Source organism: Jaculus jaculus, chromosome 1 (genome assembly GCF_020740685.1).
Source record: "Jaculus jaculus isolate mJacJac1 chromosome 1, mJacJac1.mat.Y.cur, whole genome shotgun sequence".
NCBI lineage: Eukaryota > Metazoa > Chordata > Mammalia > Rodentia > Dipodidae > Jaculus > Jaculus jaculus.
In genome coordinates, this window is record NC_059102.1 from 179610703 (window position 1) to 179631371 (window position 20669).

Here is a 20669-nt window from a genome sequence, read left to right on the forward strand (position 1 = left end):
GCTCAGAAAAGATTACTACAAAAATAGCTTTAACCTCATTGACCCCTGAAAAGTCCAGAACAAGCCTACCCCCAGGACCACATTTCGAGACCCATGGATTCAGAGTGAATTCTCTAGCCTGGTAAATGTAGCTTCTGCAATGAGGCACTAATTCAGTGACGGTTCTAATAGAACCAACCTGGCCCCTAACCCCCAGTGTAGCTGCATGCAGCGTGCACTTGGCACACCTGCCTGGAATACTGGTCTCCCTCCCTCCGTGCTATCCAGAGTCCACCTGCTCGCAGCTGCCCCAGCCAGCCACTCTGCTCAGCACACCACCCATCTGGCTCTTCTGCGCAGGACTCGTGGTTGGCCCGATTCTCTTGGGTCCCCATGCCTCATTCTTCCATCAGACCACCAGCTCCTGAGGGCCGAGGGGCCAGTGAGAGGACCTGGGCACACCAGCACAAGGCTGGCAGGGAGCAGTGTTTACTACCACAGTGTCTAGCTCAGAAGGAAGGAACAGGGAATTCCATGGGGGAGGAGCCAGAGCAGTCTTCAGGGAAGAAAAGCACTTCCTCTCTGGGGACTGCACCAAAGACTGGCCATAGGCCCAGGCCACTTCTCTTTGTTGGACACAAGGGAATGCCAGCAACCTTTGTTTTGGTGGCACCTTCTCTACAGGAGATCCCAACAGTGACAGCTCGAGGCTCCTTTCAGGGATGGGAGCCATCAGCCACTCCAACCTTCTCTGTGGCTTTGTGAACAACAGGACTGACAGGGATGGGAAGGGGGAGGATGCTTGGGGAGGAGGCTAGGACTCTAACTGAACTTCCTGCATGTTCTGGGGGTCTACCTTAGGGTCCAGCCTTGCTAGGCCCTCAAGAGAGGTTATGTATAGTGAATGACCAACTTCTTTCTTTTTTCTTTCTTTCTTTCTTTCTTTTTTTTTTTTTTTTTTTTTTTGAGGTAGGGTGTCATTCTAGCCCAGGCTGACCAGAAATTCACTCTGTAGTCCTAGGCTGGCCTTGAACTCATGGTGATCCTCTTACCTCTGCTGAGAGGTATGTACCACCACCCCTGGCTCCCACTCATTTCTTTAGAGCCTCCCCTCAACTGTCCCTCTGCTTGCTATTCCAGAATTAATTGTGTGCCCATTTGCATGTTGTTGCTCCCCGCTGCCAGCTGACAATGGCCCAAGCCTGGCAGCCAACAGCCTCCTCTCCCATCTCTTTCCTTATACATACATGATTTGAGAGACAGAGAGAAAGAGTCAAGCAGAGAGGGGAGGTGAGAAAGAGAGAACGAGAAAATATGGACGTGCCAAGGCCTCCTGCCCCTGCAAAAGAACTCTAGAAGCATGTGCCACTTTGTGCATCTGGCCTTACATAAGTACTGAGGAATAAAGACCACCCAGGTCCCATAACCACCGTGCTATCTCTCTAGGCCCAAATTATAAATATATGTATTTGGTTTTTTGAGGTAGGGTCTCACTGTAGTCCAGGCTGACCTGTAATTCACTATGTAGTCTCAGGGTGGCCTCAAACTCACAGCCACTCTCCTACCTCAGCCTCCCAAGTGCTGGGATTAAAGGCATGTGCCACACCTGGCTATTCTTTATATTGTATTTGACAAATACAGACCTCACTTTGCCACCAATTATTCTAAGTGGTATACAAATATTAACCCATCACTTCTCATTAAATTTATAGTTGGCATTATCATTCCTATTACCTGTACCCCCACATTACAGATGGGGCAGGTGTGGCACAACGTGGTTCAATGATGCCCAAGACACAGAGCTGACTGGTGGCAGAGCTGGGACAAACCGCAGTGATTCCATATTCTCAAGCTCCTTCTCTGTACTTCTGCTGCTTCTGGCACATAGCACACACCTCTCACCCAGCACCTGGAGTCTCTACAGAGAAAATCCAGACTCCTCTGATTACTGAATTTGCCCCTCTTTTTCCTTTTAATTTTTTTTGTTTATTTATTTATTTGAGAGCAACAGACAAGAGATAGAGAGAGAGGATGGGCGCGCCAGGGCCTCCAGCCAGTGCAAACAAACTCCAGACGCATGCGCCCCCTTGTTCATCTGGCTAACGTGGGTCCTGGGGAATCAAGTCTCGAACCGGGGTCCTTAGCTTCACAGGCAAGCGCTTAACCGCTAAGCCATCTCTCCAGCCCTGCCCCTCTTTTTCTCTCAGGCCAGGCATCCCAACACTCGGGAAGCAAAGGTAGGAGAGTCGCCATGAGTTCAAGGTCACCCTTGAACTACATACTGAGACTACATAGTGAATTCTAGGTCAGCTGGGCTAGAGTGAGACTCTACCTTAAAACCAACCAAACAAACAAAAAAAGTTCTCCTCAGCCACTGGGGTGAAGGTAGGGGGAGGGAGCTTAGCTATTACCACACTTAGGCCACCTGAGTCAATCTAGACCAGCAGGACTGATCTCCCACCAGACCTGGGGCTCCTCGGACCTGATACTGCCAGAGACTGTATCCCCAGGGTCTGGAGCGCTGGGTGTGGTAACGAGTGGAGTGAGGTTCAGTGAAGGGCTGGTGCTTAGCCTTGAGCATCAGGGTGACAGCAGATGGCTTCCGTTGGCTTGGCCAGCTCTTGAGGCTCTCCTACTCTAGCATCGGCGAGGAAGCCGATCCTTCATGGGAATGCTGATATGCCTCCCTCTGGATCTCCCGATGGAGCCTTTGTCACGCACTCCCTCCCTCCCACTGCCTTCTCATGTGTCTGCAGCCAGTTCCCTTTCCCTATCTGCTAGGAGATAGATCCCCTTACCCCTCATTCAAAATTTAACCTTCCCCCAACATTCTGAAACCTCTGGCCAAGTCCTCAAACACCTGAGACACCCTACTTGCCCACTATCCCAACCTTGTGATTTGGTGTCCCTCAGTCCCGTTGCGGTCCACGTTTCATAAGGAAAATGTGGAGAATGTGGAATGGGAAATGGCTCCCCCCAGAAAGGACCCTCCCTCTATCACCTCAAGGACTTTCTTAGAATCAGCTATCAGTTTCCAGGTCCTCATTCCGGTTCCCAAGCTTCCATACGTCCTACCCAGAGCTTTTTACTACATCTGAAGCAGGAATTGTGCCCTAAAAGTTGAGAGGTCACTGGGAACAAGGTTGCCTACCATCGATTTGGGCTCAAGGTCCAGAGGGGTTTTGCCTCTGACCAGCTCTATAGCCTCGAGCTATACCTCCTCAACCTGTCTGAGCATCTCCTGACAAATAAACAGGGCGAATCTTTACCTTGTCTTCCTCTAGGGAATGCTGTAGGCTTGAAGGAGAAAGTGTTCATGGTAACTATTTCCTCAGTCTGGCAAGAATTTCAAGAAAGCAAATACCTCAGGCTGGGCAGCTTGCTCTGGGCGTAAGAACGTGCCCAGTTCAGTACCCAAAGCTCATGTAAGTGGAGTGCTACAGCCTGAGCATCTGTAATCCCAGTGTGCCTACAGCAGGAAGGAGGGTGGAGACAGGAGAATCACCACAAAGATCTCAGGCTAGCTAGCTCAGCAAATGCAGTTCAGCGAACAAGAGACTCTGCCTCAAACAAGGTGGAAGTTGTCCTCTGACCTCCACGTGCATGCCGGGTTATGAGTGAGCCTGCACTCACAAACTGGAATATGGGCGCACACACACAAGTTACACAAGCATATACACTCACAGAAAATAAAAATAAAAAAAAGAGCCGGGTGTGATGGCACCAACCTTCAATTCTAGCACTTGGGAGACAGAGGGAGGAGGATCACTGTGAGTTTGAGGCCAGTTTGGGATTACAGAGGGAGGTCAAAGCCAGCCTGGGCTAGAGTAAGACCCCTACCTTGGAAAAGAAAAAGACAGAAAGGGTGGGGGGAAACAAACCTACCTACCTCCAGAGGTCTGAACACTAGAATTAACATGCACCTAACTTGATGCACTTCAGGAACTGAGCCCTGGTGGAGAGAACACTCAAGAAGCCAGGTGCAGAAGTCTCTGTTGAAAAATTGAAAGCCATCAGGTGTGGTGGGCTCACACCTTTAATCCCAGCACATAGGAGGCTAAAGCAGGAGGGCTGCCTTGAGTTCTAAAACAAAATGACAAACAAACATTTGTATTTGCAAAAAAAGATAAACTAGCTGGGCATGGTGGCACACGCCTTTAATCTCAGCAGTTGGGAGGCAGAGGTAGGAGGAATGTGTTTGTTCGAGGCTACCCTGAGACTACATAGTGAATTCTAGGTCAGCCTGGGATAGAGTAAGACTCTACCTAGAAAAACAAAAAACAAACAAATAAACAAAGTTTGTATTTGGTCTATAACTAAATGTCCATCAACAGAAGCCTGAGCAGATACGCCTCTTCAAATACAAGTAGTATACTGGCAGCTAAGATTGATGCAGTAGAACTTCGGGGGCGTGGGGAGGCTGGCTATGTTTAGTACAGGCTGGTCTTGGACTCTGCACCTACCTGTCTCAACCTACCAAGTGCTGAGATTACATGCTTGTATCATCATGCCCAGCTAAGACACATCAGTTAAAGCAAAGAATCAAAGTAGAAATGATACAAAACAAAATAAAACAAAAAACACTGTATGTTGGTAGAGATGCATACATATGTAGGAAAATTTTAAAAATAAGCTCCAAAACAGCAAACACTGCAATCATGACTGTGGTTTCCTCTGAGAAGGAAGGTATGGGAGGCCTCCATCTCTTCCTAAAATTAATGGCTAAATCTAACCAGTCAAGTGGTGGACATTATGTTATTCTCTATGCCACCCTAACTGCAAAATATTTAATGTTTTAGAAGAGATTCTAGGTTAGAGAGATGGCTTAGTAGTGCTTAAGGCACTTACCTGTGAAGCCTAAGGACCCAGGTTTGATTCCCCAGTACCCATATAAACCAGATGTACAAGGTGGTACATGTGTCTGAACTTTGCTTGCAGTGGCTGGAGGTCCTGGTATGCCCATTTTCTCTGTTTGGCTTCTCTTCTCTCCTTTCTCTCTCTCTCTCTCTCTCTCTTTTTTTTTTTTGAGGTAGAGTCTTGCTCTAGCTCAGACTGACCTAGAATTCATTCTGTAGTCTCAAGGTGGCCTCGAATATTCAGCAATCCTCCTACCTCTGCCTCCCAAGTGCTGGGACTAAAGTCGTAAGCCACCACGCCCAGCTTGTTTCTCTTTATCTCTCACTGCTTGCAAATAAATAAATGGAATTAAAAAAAAAAAAAAAAAAGATTCTAGCAGGGCATGGTAGCACATGCCTTCAATCCCAGCACCTGGCAGACAGAGGTAGGAGGACCACTGTGAGTGAGTTTGAGGCCAGCCTGAGACTACATCGTGAATTTCAGGTCAGCCTGGACTAGAGTGAGACCCTATCTCAAAAATAAATAAATAAATAAATAAAGTAAAAATAAACAGGGGGCTGAAGAGGTGGTTTAAGGCGCTTGCCTGCAAAGCCAAAGGATCCCAGTTCAATTCTCCAGGACCCAAGTAAACCAGTTACACACAGAGGCGCATGCATGTGGAGTTCATTTGCAGTGACCGGAGGCCCTGGTGCACCCATTCTCTCTCTCTCAAATAAATAAATAAATAAATAATTTTTTAAAAAAAGACAAAGGACCCAAGTGCAATTCTCCAGTACCCATATAAAGCCAGATGCACAAGATAGTGCATCTGGAGTTTGTTTGCAGCAGCTAGAGGCCCTGGCATGCCCATTCTATCTGCCCTCCACTCAAATAAATAAATAAAATATTAAAATAAATAAATAAACAAAAAGATTTAGTTTCTTTAAGAGACAACCAGGGGCTGAAGAGATGGCTTAGCGGTTAAGGCATTTGCCTGCAGAGGCAAAGGACCCAGGTTTGATTCCCCAGGACCCATGTTAGCCAGATGCACAAGGGGCACACATGTCTGGAATTTGTTTACAGTGGCTGGAGGCCCTGGTGCACCCATTCTCTCTCTCTCTCTGTCAAATAGATAAATAAAAATAAAATATTAAAAAATAAATAAAAGACACCCAGATGTCGGACATACACCTTTAATACACTCCCTCAAGAGGTTAAGGGAGGAGAATCACTGTGAGTTCAAGGCCAGCCAGGGCTACAGAGTTTGTTCCAGACCAGCAGGGGCTTGAGTGACACTCTGCCTTGAAAAAAAAAAAAAAAGCTGGGCATGCGTGGTGGCTCACGGCTTTAATCCCAGCATTTAGGAGGTAGAAGTGGGAGGATCGCCATGAGTTCAAGGCCACCTTGAGACTACATAGTGAATTCCAGGTCAGCCTGGGCTAGAGTGAGACCCTACCTCGAAATCCACCCCCCCAAAAAAGGGAGAGTGAGACAGACTCCCAGAGGTTAGCCAGCTGCCCAGAACTATCCTGGGTCTCCTCTGACTAGCTTCAAATATGCCATTCATGCGCCTCATAACAGGCAGGCCTCATCTTTGCTTTCTATGCAGCCAGATGGCAGGTATCCCCTTCAGGGAGCTTTCCAGAGGTAGGTGGGCAGCAGCAGGCTGTGTCAGTGGGGTGTCTGCGTGGGCTGGGGAGCAGGAACCAGCTTGCCCCCTTTCACAACCACCCCCCGCCTCTCTCTATAAAATGTCAGCAAGCTGGGGAAGGGGGCGGAGAGACAGGCAAGCTGTTAACCCGCAAGATGCTGGGGCGTGGGTGGCGCAGGCCCAGGCTCCCAGACAGCTACTGTGGCATGTGCTATGATGGGGCTCAGGCCTGGAGGGGAGAAGCCTCTCTGTGAGCGCTCTGCCAGGATAGAGGGGGAACAGGTTTTTGAGAGTGGAGGGAGATGGCACTGGATACAAATGGCGCCCAGTCTCTTTCCCAGGCCACTGGCCACCACTAACCCAGGATGCTATCATGGATGCCTTTGAACTCACCTTCCAAGCCTTCTGCCCCAGCACCTCTCAAGCAGGACAAAAGGTCATAGTTGGCCCTTCTCCTGGCCAGCTAGTTAAGCCCTATGATAGCTGTCTTCTAGGCTCAGGCTGCATACCCTGGATTTCTCCAGCCAACCTGCTCCTGATGAAGCTGGGATCCTGGGAGTCATTCTCCCTTGGGGTCCAAACTCTCCTACCACTTCCACATGAGGTACACATCTCTCACTAAACCACAGAGCACTCAAGCCCTCCTGAAGTTTGTCAGTTTAGAGGAAATGCAGGAAGAAAAGTGTTAATAAGCAGGGCAGCCAGGTGCTGTGGAAAGTCTTGGGCTGGGCTCCAGTGTGAACTTCACCACCTCTCTGAGCCTCGGTCTGTTCATCTATAAAATGGAGGAGGGGAACCCAACGAAAGCACTGTTGTGAAGATTCTGCGAAAGTGATAGGCTTCTGGCACCTATTAATGGTCAAAAAAGACATGCCAGGTTTCACTGACCCAATGCACGGAGGTCAATGCATGGAGGTGGTGTGAATGCTCTCCCTCATTTACCTTCCTCACGTAGACCAAAGCCCTTAATCTCAGTCAAACCCACTCCTTCCCACAGGACCCTGTCTCCCTAGTCCCAGCCAGACAAGGACGGGGAAAGGTGGTGGACATATGGTCTATAGCCTTTCCTCACCTGGACCCGAGTGCCAGCCAGGCTCTGGGCTGAGAGCCAAGAGGGTGGGGGGATCACACCACAGGCCACATGGGCCTGATACTCTAAGGGCACTGAGGCGGTGGCTGAGGAGAGAGAGCAGCAGCAGCAAGGAGGGAGCCATGAGACCAGAGGAAGGGGTGGCAGCTCCCCTTCTTCCACAGCACCTCCTCCTGGAGCTGACGGAGGACTGATCAGGAGGCTCTGGCAGCCTCCAAGAGGACAGGAAGGAGGCTAGAGGCAGGCTAGGAAGGTGACGCCGGAAGAGCTCAGAGAGCAGGTAAGGCTTTGGGGTCCTGTGGTGTGGCACAAATGAACATGACCTTGTGAGAAAGATCAGTGCTATAGCCCCAGATAAGCCCCTGGCTGACTGTGGAACCTTGGCTGAGTCAAGGCCACCTTGCTGGGCTTCAACTTTCAGGGAGAGGGAGAGGGGTGGGGCTAGATATGGAAGTACACACCCTCTGTGGCATTCTGATTGGTTCTACTATGCTCCTAAGGTCATCAGGTAACTCACCAGGAGACATCTGCATCCACTCACAGTAGGTGCTAGAGTGACCTAGCAGGAAGGAGAATCTCCCTGCCCACGTCCTTCTTCATGGCAGCCTCGGCCCCTGCTGTTGCTCTGAGATACTGTAGGGCAGGATCCCAGGACCGCGGAACCTTGGTAGGGGACAAAGGGACCCAGGCCCAAGCCTCAAGGTTAGCTAACCTGACCACTGAGGTCTTCTCCTGTGCTTGGAGAGACATGGAGAGGCTTCCAGGAAGAGGAGGAGGCAGCCTTTTTCTCTCACAGCCTAGGCTCTCAGTTCACCTGTCATTGGTTCTTCTTTCCTTGCCGGAAAGAATACCCTTTTTGTACTATCTTATGACAAATGCATATCCTGGCCAGCTCCACATGGCACAGTGACAAAATAGCAAAAACTGCCCATTCCCTCCCCTACCAGCAAGCCAGTATCTCTGGTCTGCGTGGTGGTAAACAGAGATTAAGAGAATTCTACCTTTATTTCCTGACCTGGGCCAGCTCCATATGTGGGTTTATGGCCATGTGAGGAACAGTAAGATGCCCCAGTTCAGCCACTGAAGTTCCTTCTTTCCAAATTGGCCAGAACCCAAGGACTTGAGCTTGTGCCCACCTCCCACAGCCACCTAGTCTGTTCCCAGAGTAAGCCTAAGTGAGACGCATGGCTCAAAGAGGTTCCTTTTGCTCCTAGACATCCTGGCACCACTGGCGTGGGTTCTCACCTCAAAATGAGTGGCATCCCTCAGCATGTCCCTTCTCATTCATTGCAAAACTACCCCAAACAGGGCTACTTCCACTCAGGCTGCATGGCGGCACCTCTGTCAGCCCTGACTTCAGGATCATGCTTACAGGGTCTACATGGCATGGTCTTTAAATGAGATCTATTGTGTCAAACCCTACTGTGTCATACTTGTTCCACAGGTGTGCCTCCTGCCCTCTGGGAGCTTATGACTTTGAAACTAAAGAAGGACAGAGCAGACATGCAGGTTCCCAGGGGCTTGGACAGTCAAAGCTCCTTCTATCTAAATGTTATACAGTGCCAGGTAATTTCTGATGCCCCTGGGGTGCAAAACCAGCTAATCCACAAGCTGTATGACCTGTCCAGGATCAGGCTGCTGGGATAGGGACAGAGGAAGAGTCCTCCCCCTCTCAGTGGGCCCTGGATCTGGACCTGGTCAACTGTTCTCACACTGGAGACTGACAACCCTTAGGCCCAGAGAACCAAAATGCATGCATCCCACCACCTGCTCTGCTGAGGGGGAGGACATCTGGATCTGCTGGAACCAGAGCAGCCTATAACCCCTTCTTCCCTCTTTTCCCCCAGGAAGGGGTGGGGTTCCCAGCACGAAGCAGCAGGGCGGGATGGAGATGCGGTGGGAAGACTCCATAAGCTGACGAGGAGTGCAGCTCAGCTTTGTCTCACTAAGCTAAAAAAGGATGGCAAACTGCTTCCCAGATTCCTAGGGTGATGCCAACTGTAGGGGGCAGAGGTCACCTTGAGGGAAGACACCAGAGATTATTCTTCCTGACTACACCAGGGATGGCAAACATGTGGCCAACATGCCACCACAACCCTCTGCCAAGCCACAGCAGACAACTAACTGTCCAAGGAAGTGAGCCAAAATCCGAATACACGTTTTTCACCGCTGCTCCGGCAGACACCCTCATCTATTTGTATCTGTAGCCCTGCATTCTGACCTCTGTACATTCCCTTATGAGACCTCTGCCTCCCAGGTCTGAGAGGCGGGTGTGGTGGGGAGGAGCAGGTAGGGAAAACTCAGAGGGTGACTGTCCAGGGAGAAAGGAGAGCTGGGTTATAAATTAGCATGAAAAAGACAGAGGGATGGCTTCAGCTGGGACATGGAGGGCTTTTACCCAACAGACAAGGGTGAAAGGACATGGGCAGTATGGAAGAAGACAGAGCGCAGAGTAGGGAACCGATCAAGGGGCAAATGTTTATCTCTTGCCACCTGGCCATCAAATCAAGCTAAGGGAGGTCAGCCCTACTAGGCATAGTTTTTGAGCTCTCGAGCCTGGCAGGAGATCCTTTTCTTCCCTGGGGTACTCATTTCTGAGGGCACTGTGCTCCCGGCACAGTCCTCCCATGCATCCGGTGACATGCTTTGACTACCTTCTCATTAGGCATCCTATCAGAACACTTGCCATCCAGAAGTGAGGCGCTTTTATGCCTCCCCAACTGTGCAGCACACACAGAATCTCCCGGGAAGCTCCAGAAAAATGCCCAGACACAGCTGCCTCCAGAGCTGAGGAGCCAGACGTGCTAACAGTAAGATCTAGGAATCTGAACTTCTTAAAGCTCCCTGGGCCCCTTGATGTTCTGTTAGGGAACCTGGCACAGAGAAAGGGATATGGATTTTGGAATCAGACCAACCTGACTTCAAAAGTTCTCTGTACCTCTCACTTGCTGTGTGACTCTGGGAAAATGGCTCTTCTTCCTGACCCTGTGTGGGTTGTTTTTTTTTCTTTTTGGTCTATTAAAAAATGGAAAAATAGTTGGGCATGGTGGTGCAAGCCTTTAATCCCAGTACTTGGGAGGCAGAGGTACTAGGATCGCTGTGAGTTCGAGGTTACCCTGAGGCTACATAGTGAATTCCAGGTCAGCCTGGGCTAGAGCAAGACCCTACCTCAAAAACAAAACAAAACAAAAGGAAGAAAAACAGCACCTGTTCTGCTTGTTTTAGAGAATTATGTAAAGGTATGTCCGTTCTCTTGCTTCTTATTCTTCTTCCTAAATATGTGCAAGGCTCATCCCTGCACACACAGACCTATACCCTTCAAAAGAGGCACAAAGTCACAGGTCAGAAGCACCCAACACTTAGTGCCCCGTGGGTAGGGACAGGAAGTCTCTAGTGGAGCCCCTCCCTCCTATTCCGGAGCCTGTGAACACTGCAGCGACATCCTGCAAAGCTGGGTGGAAACTGCTCCATCTTGTAGGGCCATGGGTGACAACAGAACTACGCTGGAAGCTTTTACTGTCTGCCCTGTCTTAGAAAACACTGGAGCCCGTGTGGTTTCGCAAGAGCCTATGGAGTTCCATCTGCCATTGGAAGGATTCAGAGCTCTCTGTGTGATATGCGTTCAGGCACACACTGCAGGTGCAAAGATCAGGGCCCTGGACAGGTTAAGAAGAGCAAGGAGCACAGGTCTGCACCACTGGTGTACATACACACACACACACACACACAGGTACGCACAGGAGAAGACTGAACAAGTTATTAGTAATCTTCCTTGGGAAAGAACGAGGCAAAGCTCCGAAGGGACCAAATACCGTGAAGCCCAGCAGCTCGGACAAAACTGACAGGGAGGCTTTGGTCAAGAGTCCAAGTGGTCAGAGTGCAGTCTGAGGTAGCTCCAGGCTCCTCAGCTGATTGGCTGCGAGCTCCTCAGCCACCACAGAAGGGCAGAGGTCAGGGAAAGAGAAGGATCAGAGAGCCAGGTAGGGTACTCCTGGATAGCACCTTACACCAGGGCTGCGTCGGCCAGCAGTCGAGACCAGCACACATGCTACGAACTGCCTGCACTCGATTTCTCCCCCTCCCTCCACCTTCTCATTCAAGTCCTGGTCGGAGCTCTGTCAAAAGCACAATATGGTGATATTTGGGGTGCTGGGTGGGGGACAAGGCAGAGCTTGAATCGTCAGCACTGTTTCTAAACTACAGTCTACTTCACCCCTTTCCAAGCAAAGGTAGGGACTGGCTAGTTGAGGGAGAGGTTGAGGACTTTCTGCTACTTAGAGCAATGTAGCATAGATGACCAGGCAACGCTAGCTCCAAGGAGAACCTTAAGACGTTGAGTATTTAAATCAGTGACCAGCGCTCTGGGGACAGCCATGTGCTGTGACAGCATCATAGAGCCCAACCACGATCGGCAGGTGACAGAGTAGGCAAACGCGTCCCATGGAAGCCCAAAGGGCGGTGTGACCCCGCTCAACACCAGAAAGCTCAAACAGGCAGTGTCCAGAAGGGGTGATGGTCGGGTGTTGGGGGGGGGGGACCCTGCCTGCTGGTGCCAAGGAGTTAGGTGCCCTTCTCCCTGCTGGAGGGATAGGAGCTGACCCCTGCCACAGGACTAGAGACGAAGCGCACCGCACAGCCCGTGGTGCCAGTGCGCGCACTACGGGGCCGGCCGTGCCAAGCACTCGGATGTCAAGCCAGCCCGTGCCGCCGGTGCCAGGTGAGGACTGCCACTCGCGAGCTGCACGGAGGCAGCCGCCCCGCCGCCCCGCTCACCTGTGCCCGAAGAGCCGCAGCCCCGGGAAGCGCCGCTTGCTCAGGCGCCGCGGCGCCTTGTCCGGCTCCGGACCCGCGTCGCGCTCGGAGCCGCTGGACGAGGCGGAGACCGACTCGGAGTCGCTGCTCCGGGCCTCGGGGCTGCCGTCCCGCGGCTCCATCCGGCCCTAGCCCCGGCCGGCGGCGGGCCCTCGGGAGACGCCCATGCCGGGCCGGCGGCCGGGGCTCAGCACGCCCGCTCCGCGCCGCCCGCCGTGGCCATGGCGCGCGCGCGCTCCGCCCGCCCCGTGCCGCGCGCCCCCGCGCCCCACGCCCAGGTGTCGGCGAAGCGGCCGTCTGTGCCGCTCCAGGAAGTGCCGCCAGCCGCGGCCGCAGGACCCCGCATAGCTGGCCGGGCCGCTGCCTGCCCGCCGCCGTGCACGCCCCCTCGGCCGTACAGCCGCACCGGACCCGCGGCGCCCTCTGCCGGCCGAACGCTGCGCCGCAGCCCGTCGAGGAGACCTGGGGGGCGGGCCTTAGAAAGGGCGGAGCAAAAGAGGCCCCGCCCCGTGACTCCACCGCCCCTCCTCCTGGATGGGGCAGAAATTTCCTGGCTTGAGATGCTCCTACTGCGCCCCAGACGCACGACCATTTCCTCCCCTTAGTCCTCCTCCACCGAACAACCTACATGTCACAAGTATTACACCAGTGAGGGCGGCTGTCACCACCTTCCCTCCCACATCCACAAGGAAAATATATATATATATATATATATATATATATTCCTCTCTCACTCTGCCGCTCATGCAATCTCCACCCTTACCACTTTGGCTCTCCCCCGAATCCCACCCACGAACAAAAGGCACACAATGCTCCCCATGCACACAGAGCAGACACACCCCTCACACACAATTATGCTCAGTCATTAAACACATTTTCCTCTCACACTCAGAGACCAAAGACATTGAACGACCTTCATACACGCTAACAAAGAATTTAAGTGTTCCTTGAAGTCATCCTTTGGTAGTTATTCACAGTGGCTTCCAACCCTTCACATAGGGAATAAGGTAGGGAATTTTCCTCTCACAATGAACAGTGGCACCTCTGGATGTATCACACCACAGGAATCACCTGTGTATTTCTTACACACACACACACACACACACACACACACACAGAACAGCCATAGCCTACAAACTCATTCACATACACACCCATATAGAACATAATATCTATCACCTATATGCAAATATCCATCAGGACAATGGCTCTGTTTCTCAAATACACAACCAAAAATATTCCTCATACACCCACATTAACACCCCCTCCAAAGGCATCAGAGATTGTTCACGTCCAGGAACTAACCGAATTGGAACCTACAGGGACACATGAACCCACGTGTTTTGGAATCCACAGCTCGGGCAGTCTCTGTAGCTCCTGCCCGGCTGCTAATGGAGAGGCCCTGGAACTACAAACCATGGTCTTCCTCCACAAACCATGCCACCCTGATGCCTGCTGGTTCAGTTTGCACTCCTTTCTGCAAAGCCACATCCTGTACAGCCTCCACTTTCACCTTCTCCTTTGGGGGCTCTGGCAGCCTGGTTTCCAAGTTGAGCCAGCCACAAATAGCCCAGTATGGAGGGTTGTGACCCGTGAACAAACCTGTGAATTTAAGCAGTAGCCAGCACCCAGAGGACCCGTACCCTTTTCATACTCCTTTCGAGTTTCCAGTCTGTTTGGAAAAGGTCGGGTCACAGCCCTCCAGCCAGCGACGGGAGTCAGGCTGGTTAGGAAGAGGACTGAGCAATCTTAAGTGTCCTGGGGTGCATAAGTTTTTCTTTAGGGAAGTTTCCCTAGTGGTTCTTATACCAAGCCCCATAGCCCCATAGCAAGAGCCTGAGGCTTGAAACCCTTCTGAGTTTGCCCAGGCCGTGAAGTGTGTTCAGAAACTTCCAGCATCGCATCAATAACTATGTTCCTTGCCCAGAACTCCTGCCATTCTCCTTCAACTCCTACAGTTGCTCCCCCAACAGTGCAAATAGGAGGGCAGCCCCCAAATCTACCCTTCCCAGAGCTGATGGAAAATGGATGGGTGCCCGCACTTATGCCACACTTCCTCAGATTAAAAGTTCATAGAGAGATGAGATCCCAGTGCCAACTCCCAGACAATCCTGGTTACCTACTGTGTTTGGGGAGCCTCTGCTGGGATCTGTGGCACGTCCCAAGAGCGATAGCGCCACATCTGCCTCAGTGCCCCTGGCAGCTCTGCTTCTTCGGACCCCAGGGCCTTCGCGAGGCCCAGAGCTGAGGCCACATCGCAGCCTCCCCCAGCACTGTGGCCGGCCCCTAGTGCGCTCATCCTGCCCGGCGACTCTCTTCCTCTTTCGGCACTTCCTGACCTTGGGGGTGTGGGGGAGGCTGGAGGCCCAAGCTGAGGACCACGGGGCTCGCAGGCGCCTTCCGCTGGCTGGGGTAGGAGACTGGCTGGGGCAAGGAGCTGCATGGGAGTCAAGGGGGCAGGTGGGGACAAGCCCAGCCCAGCAGCCAGGGGACAGCCCCAAGAGCCAGAAGCTGCCAGGCAGACACTAGACCTGTCTGGGCTAGAATCTGCACCTCGGCTCCAATTCACCTTTCCTCTCCAAACAACCTGTCAGATTTTCACCTCTTGGTCCTGCTTTAGTCTTCACGACACGCCCCCGGTACACAGGCTGGGCATGCCCAGAACAATGCACCCGTGTTCCCCACACCCCCCAACACAGGGCAATGTAGAGGCAGGGACAGGGAATGGAGCTGAAGACATTGGCTTATTTCTAATTCTTTCACCTACCAGCTGTATGACCTATTTGTTTTTGTCTCTTTTTCTTGTTGTTGCTGTTGTTTTTGTTTTTCGAGGTAGGGTCTCACTCGAGCCCAGGCTGACCTAGAGTTCACTCTGTAGTCTCAGGGTGGCCTCAAACTCACGGTGATCCTCCTACCTCTGCCTCCCAAGTGTTGTCTTCTGTTTTGAGATACGGTCTCATGTAGTGCAGGCTAGCCTCATAAACCTCTCTGAATCACCTTGGAGTAGAAATAAAGTAGGTAATAAACAGATAAACTGATGAAGAATGTGTCAAGGAGCGTAATGGAGCCTCAATTTTCTCCTCCGTAAAACAGAATAATAGTTCAGGTACATGGATTTATATGTGGATTCAATAAGAGGTGGAAGGGTTTACAAGCTATTAAATCAATACTTATTGGCACATTCTATGCCTCGGGCGCTGTATTGACCAGTGTTTCAGGGAGCAAGGAAGTGGCTATACCCTAACAGAGTTTAGAAGCCATTGGGGAGACGGCCAGGAAACAAGCAGTCCACACATGATACAAGGTCAGGTGATGAGACGTGCTATAATGAAAAAGGAAGCCAAAATGAAGGGGGAAGAGGGTGATGATGGGGAGAGTGGGCAAGGAGGTGACATTTGAGAACAGACCCCAATGAATCATGAGAACACACCATGTGACAATCTGTAAATGGAAGGAATGGCAGGAGCGGAGGTCCTAGCAAGGAATGCAAGCTTGGTGGGTCTGGACCCAGGCAGTGTGGTTAGAAAAGAGGGAGCCAGGGCTGACGAGCTGCTGGAAAGCTCCCCAGTGGCCAAATTGTGCTGGAGTTTGAGGATCTGGCAAGCAATCATAGCAAGGCACATAAGTTACTCAGTATTCTTAGGGTTGGCTCGGGACCTTCCTCAATCATTCTTTAATCACACTGCTCTATAATTAGTTCTTTAGTTGTGTAAGTGTTTGTTACCCCAGCGAGACTGAACTTCTCAAGGAAAGAAACAATGTCAGTTCAGTTCAACACATTTACAACACAGAACCTGCAGACAGAGGATGCACACAATGCCACGTGACCCATCACCTTTGTGCTCCTTGTGGCTGGAACATAATATTTTTCAATAGCTTGTTTAATAGATGCATGCAATGAATAATTAATACTCAGTCATGATAAACAATAGTTGGTATTTCCTGGACAGTTTTGTGCCAGGAGCCTTAGTGAATATATAATTAGCTCTTTGAATCTTTTTATTTATTTATTTTTTTTGGAGGCCTCAAACAGCAACCCTCCTACCTCTGCCTCCCAAGTGCTGGGAAAGGCATGCACCACCATGCTTGGCTTCATTGACTCTTTTGATAACCCTATTAAGTATATCTTGGTATTTTTCTCTTTTTACATGGGGAAACGGAGGCACAGAGCTGCTAAGCATGCTAGTCCAAGATCATTTCATGGTAGAATTAAAAATCTAATCCTGGCGGGAGGTGTAGCTCAGTTGGTAGAGTGCCTCCCTACCATGCACGGAACCTTGGGTCCAATCTCCAGCACCACATAAACTGAGCATGGTGGTGCACATGTGTAATCCCAGCTGCCAGAGGCAGGAACATCAGAAGTTCAAGGTCATTCTCAGTTACATAGTGAGCTTGAGGCCAGCCTGGATTACCTGAGATCCTGTCTCAAAAATCAACAAACAAACAAACAAAAAAGACCTAACCTCAGAGTCTAAGACATCTTATTGCCCTGGTGAGGCTGGGGCCATAGCCAGGTTTGGCATGCTTTTTCCCAACTGCTCTCTCTTGAATCCATGATTTCTGAGTCCCTCAAGATGGGACCTGTGTACTCTGGCCCATCAGAGACTCTGCCCACCAGACCAAATTCTATTCTGGACAGAGGCTTTGGCAGTGCCCAGCCTTCCTCTCCCAGGCATTCTGCAAGTAGCTGCAGCAGTTAAACAGAGGAAATGGGGCTGGGCTTGTTTTCCATCTGGAACAGCCGAGAGCAGGAAACGAGGCTGGAAAGGAAGCCAGTTAGGCTGGAGTCTGTAAGTCACAAAGTAGTCACGACCACGGGACTGGTAGCCTTCGAACCTGTCAATGCCAGCTCTGCTCTCCTGGTGGGGTGGGGAGGACAAGGCTGAGACAGGTGCACAGAGCTGAGGAAGACTGCCTTGGCAGTACCTAGGACAACACGTGCAGCACTGGGGAGCTGGGGACCCCTTAGAATCTACCCAGGTACACACAGGAAGAGGAATCTGGGTAAGAAAATTATTCTGGGCTTTGGTGAGGCCCCAGAGGATGAGGTGTTCTACTTTCTGTGGCCTGGATGAGCAAGTGGGAGCTGGGGAAAAGAAATGTACCAGGACACCAAACACCCAACCCACAACCTGGACATCTTCTGCCCTCAAAACCTGCCAAGCCTGCCTCCTTGGCCTGACCTTCAGGCTCCTTGTGCCTGGCTCTTTTGCTATTTTTGCCTCTTCTCCTGGCTTTCCATGCAGCTCACACACCATGCTGGTATGTGCTTCACAGTAGGTGCTCAATAAACAGCTCTTCCCTTTTCACATTCTTTCAAACCTGTGGCCCTGACACCTGCATTTCATTCTGCCTATGTTACTTGCTGGCTTATCTTGCTTTATCTGCCCTTCATGTTTGTCCAATAAGAATCACCATTCTGGGCGGAAGAGATGGCTAGGTGGTTAAGGCGCTTGCCTGCAAAGCCTAAGAGCCTGGGTTCGATTCCCACGTACCCACCTGAAGCCAGATGCACATGCGTCTGGAGTTCATTTGCAGTGTGTAAAGGCCCTGGCATGCTCATCCTCTCTCTCTCCAGAGGTAGGAGGGTCACTGTGAGTTCAAGGCCACCCTGAGACTACATAATGAATTCCAGGTCAGCCTGAACTAGAGTGAAACCCTACCTTGAAAAACAAACAAAAAAAGAAAGAAAGAAAGAAAATATATTAGAAAAAAAAGAGATCACTGTCCTTCAAATTTCAGCTCTAGCAGTAGTTCTGGGAATAGCCAAAGTCAGACGGTTATTTCATGCTAAGGGTGACTCTGGGCTATTTCATTAACTTTTCTTAGTTGAATAGGATGATGCCTTTCAATTTCATTCATTTATTTAAATATGTTTATTTACTTATTTGGTAGAGAGAAAAAGAGGGAGAGAATGAGCTTACCAGGGCATCTGCATCCAGCCACTGCAAGTAAACTCCAGACGCATGCATCAACTTGTGCATCTGGCTAACGTGGGTCCTGGGGAATTGAACTTGGGTCCTTTGGCTTTGCAGGCAAACACCGTAACCTGTAAGCCATCTATCTCTCCAGCCCTATTTATTTATTTTTTAATTTAATTTTATTATTTGAGAAATAAAGTGAGAGAGAGAGAGAGAGAAAGAGAGAATGGGCGCACCAGGGCCTCCAAGCCACTGCAAACAAACTCCAGACACACGCACCATCTTGTGCATCTGGCTTACATGGGTCCTAGAGAATGGATCCTGGGTCCTTTGGCTTTGCAGGCAAGCACCTTAACTGCTAAGCCATCTCTCCAGCCCTCAATTTTATTTTGTGGTTTTATTTATTTGTTATTTTTATAGAAGTAGGGATTGAAGCTAGGTCCTTGTGCATGCTAGGCAAGTGCTCTACCACACTGTCCTAGATCTAGTCCTGGACCAGATGACAAAATCTCACTGTAGCTCAGGGTGGCCTGGAACTTATAGCAATCCTCCTGCTTTGCCTCTCAAGTGCATGGATTGTAGGAGTGAGCCACCATGCCTGCCTTAGACCAGATGACTTCAAAGATTTCTTCCAACCTGCCTGGAAGTTTCATTTGAATCTCCCCTCATCTCCAGGTCTCCACTCATTCATTCATTCACATGACAAATATTTTATGAACATCTGCCAAGTGTCAAACACTTTTCCATCAATATTCCTACCCCACTGTCTTCCTCCTGGACCTTACTGTTTTGTTTGATTTTTATTTCTTTTGAGGCAGGGTCTCACTCTAACCCAGACTTAGGTGGAATTCATTCTGCAGCCCAGGCTGGCCTTGAACTCACTGTGATTCTCCTACTTCAGCCTCCCAAGGGTGTGTGACACCATACCTGGCTGGCACTCACTTTTGTTCCTGATAATCTTGTATCATTTGACTTGGGTTTGGGCTTGTCTCCTTACATTATTCCTGAACTCTGTGTTGTTGCTAGCTAAACACTGGCTGCACAAGGATTGCCTAAGTGTCTGACAAACAAACAAACAAACAGTGAATTCCAGGTCAGCCTGAGCTACAGTGAGACCCTACTTTGAAAAACCAAAAAAAGAAAAGGCCCTATGTCCTTGAGGTGAAAGGCTAGACCCTTGCAAGTTGGCAAGGGTTTTTAATTAATTAATTAATTTTTTTTTTTTTCTGTTTTCTGAGGTAGGGTCTCACACTAGCTCAGGCTGACCTGGAATTCACTATGCAGTCTCAGGGTGGCCTCAACCTCTTGGTGATCCTCCTACCTCTGTCTCCTGAGTTCTGGGATTAAAGGTGTGCACAACCATGCCTGCCTAATTAATTAATTTTTATAAGAGAGTGAGAAAATTGGTGCACCAGGGCCTCCAGCCACTGCAGTCAACTCCAGATACCTACAGTATCTTGTGCGCACTGGCTTATGTGGGATCTGGAGAGTCCATGGGTCCCTGAGCTTCGCAGGCAAGCACCTTACCACTAAGCCACCTCTCCAGCCCTTGACAAGGATTTTTTTTTTTTTTTTTTTGAAGTAGGGTCTTGGTCTTGCCCAGGCTGACCTGGAATTCACTATGTAGTCTCAGGGTAACCTCGAACTCATGGCAATCGTCCTACCTCTGCCTCCCAAATGCTGGGATTAAAGGCGTGTGCCGCCACGCACGGTGACAACGGTTTAAAGGCTTTGGGATGAAATAGATCCGAGCCATTTCCTAGCTGTGTGATCCTAAGAGACTGCGTAACTTTTCTGAGGCTTAACCGAGTGCTTATCCTGTCACCTGTAACCTGCCACCCTGTGGTCTCCAGGGCTCCCCTTCTCTTCTCGGCACACTCCTTCCCGGAATATCAGTGAAATGCTAATCTAGTCCAAATGTCCATCTGCGTCACTAAAGAGGCGTCTCAGCCGGCACTGGCTCTTGTCCTTGGTGCTCTACCCTCCAGGACTCTTCTGAGCACACAGTTTTAAAAATGTACCAACTGAGGCAAAACCAATTGTCGAACGCCTCTCTCCACCCATAGCAGCACCCCAGGGAACCTCTTTAAATGTCACTGGCTGGCTCCAAGTACCTCCCAGAAGATCTCAAAATGTTCAAATAGCTTGCGCTTCCATGTGGGGGTGGGGGACACGAGCTACTTGGGAACACATCCCATGCTCCCGGTGCCAAAGTGAAGTCGGGTATGATCCTCTTCTGGTCCCCCAATCCAGGCACTTGGGCCTTCAGGAGGAGTTAGGTTCTACCCCGCAGGGCACTGCTGGCCCTCGCCTTTCACTCCCTCTTGAGCATGAGCCTCAGCTCGGAGGGGAAGAAGGAGTTCCGGACAGGGTCTGGGCC

The 20669-nt window shown here is 50.5% G+C and overlaps 1 protein-coding gene across 6 annotated transcripts in view; it reads right to left on the bottom strand.

The window, feature by feature from the left end:
* Dgkz (diacylglycerol kinase zeta) overlaps nucleotides 1–14667 on the bottom strand; it is a 35713-nt gene extending 21046 nt beyond the window's left edge. For 3 of the 6 annotated variants that reach the window (XM_004657201.2, XM_004657200.3, XM_045152596.1), the window contains exon 1: nucleotides 12330–12490. In XM_004657201.2, coding sequence (XP_004657258.1) covers nucleotides 12330–12490 — 161 coding nt within the window. Of the gene's footprint in view, nucleotides 1–12329; nucleotides 12491–14487 lie in introns of those variants that run through there. The other 3 variants (XM_045152615.1, XM_045152591.1, XM_045152609.1) reach the window with 2 other exon arrangements.
* Nucleotides 14668–20669: the final 6002 nt, after the last annotated feature.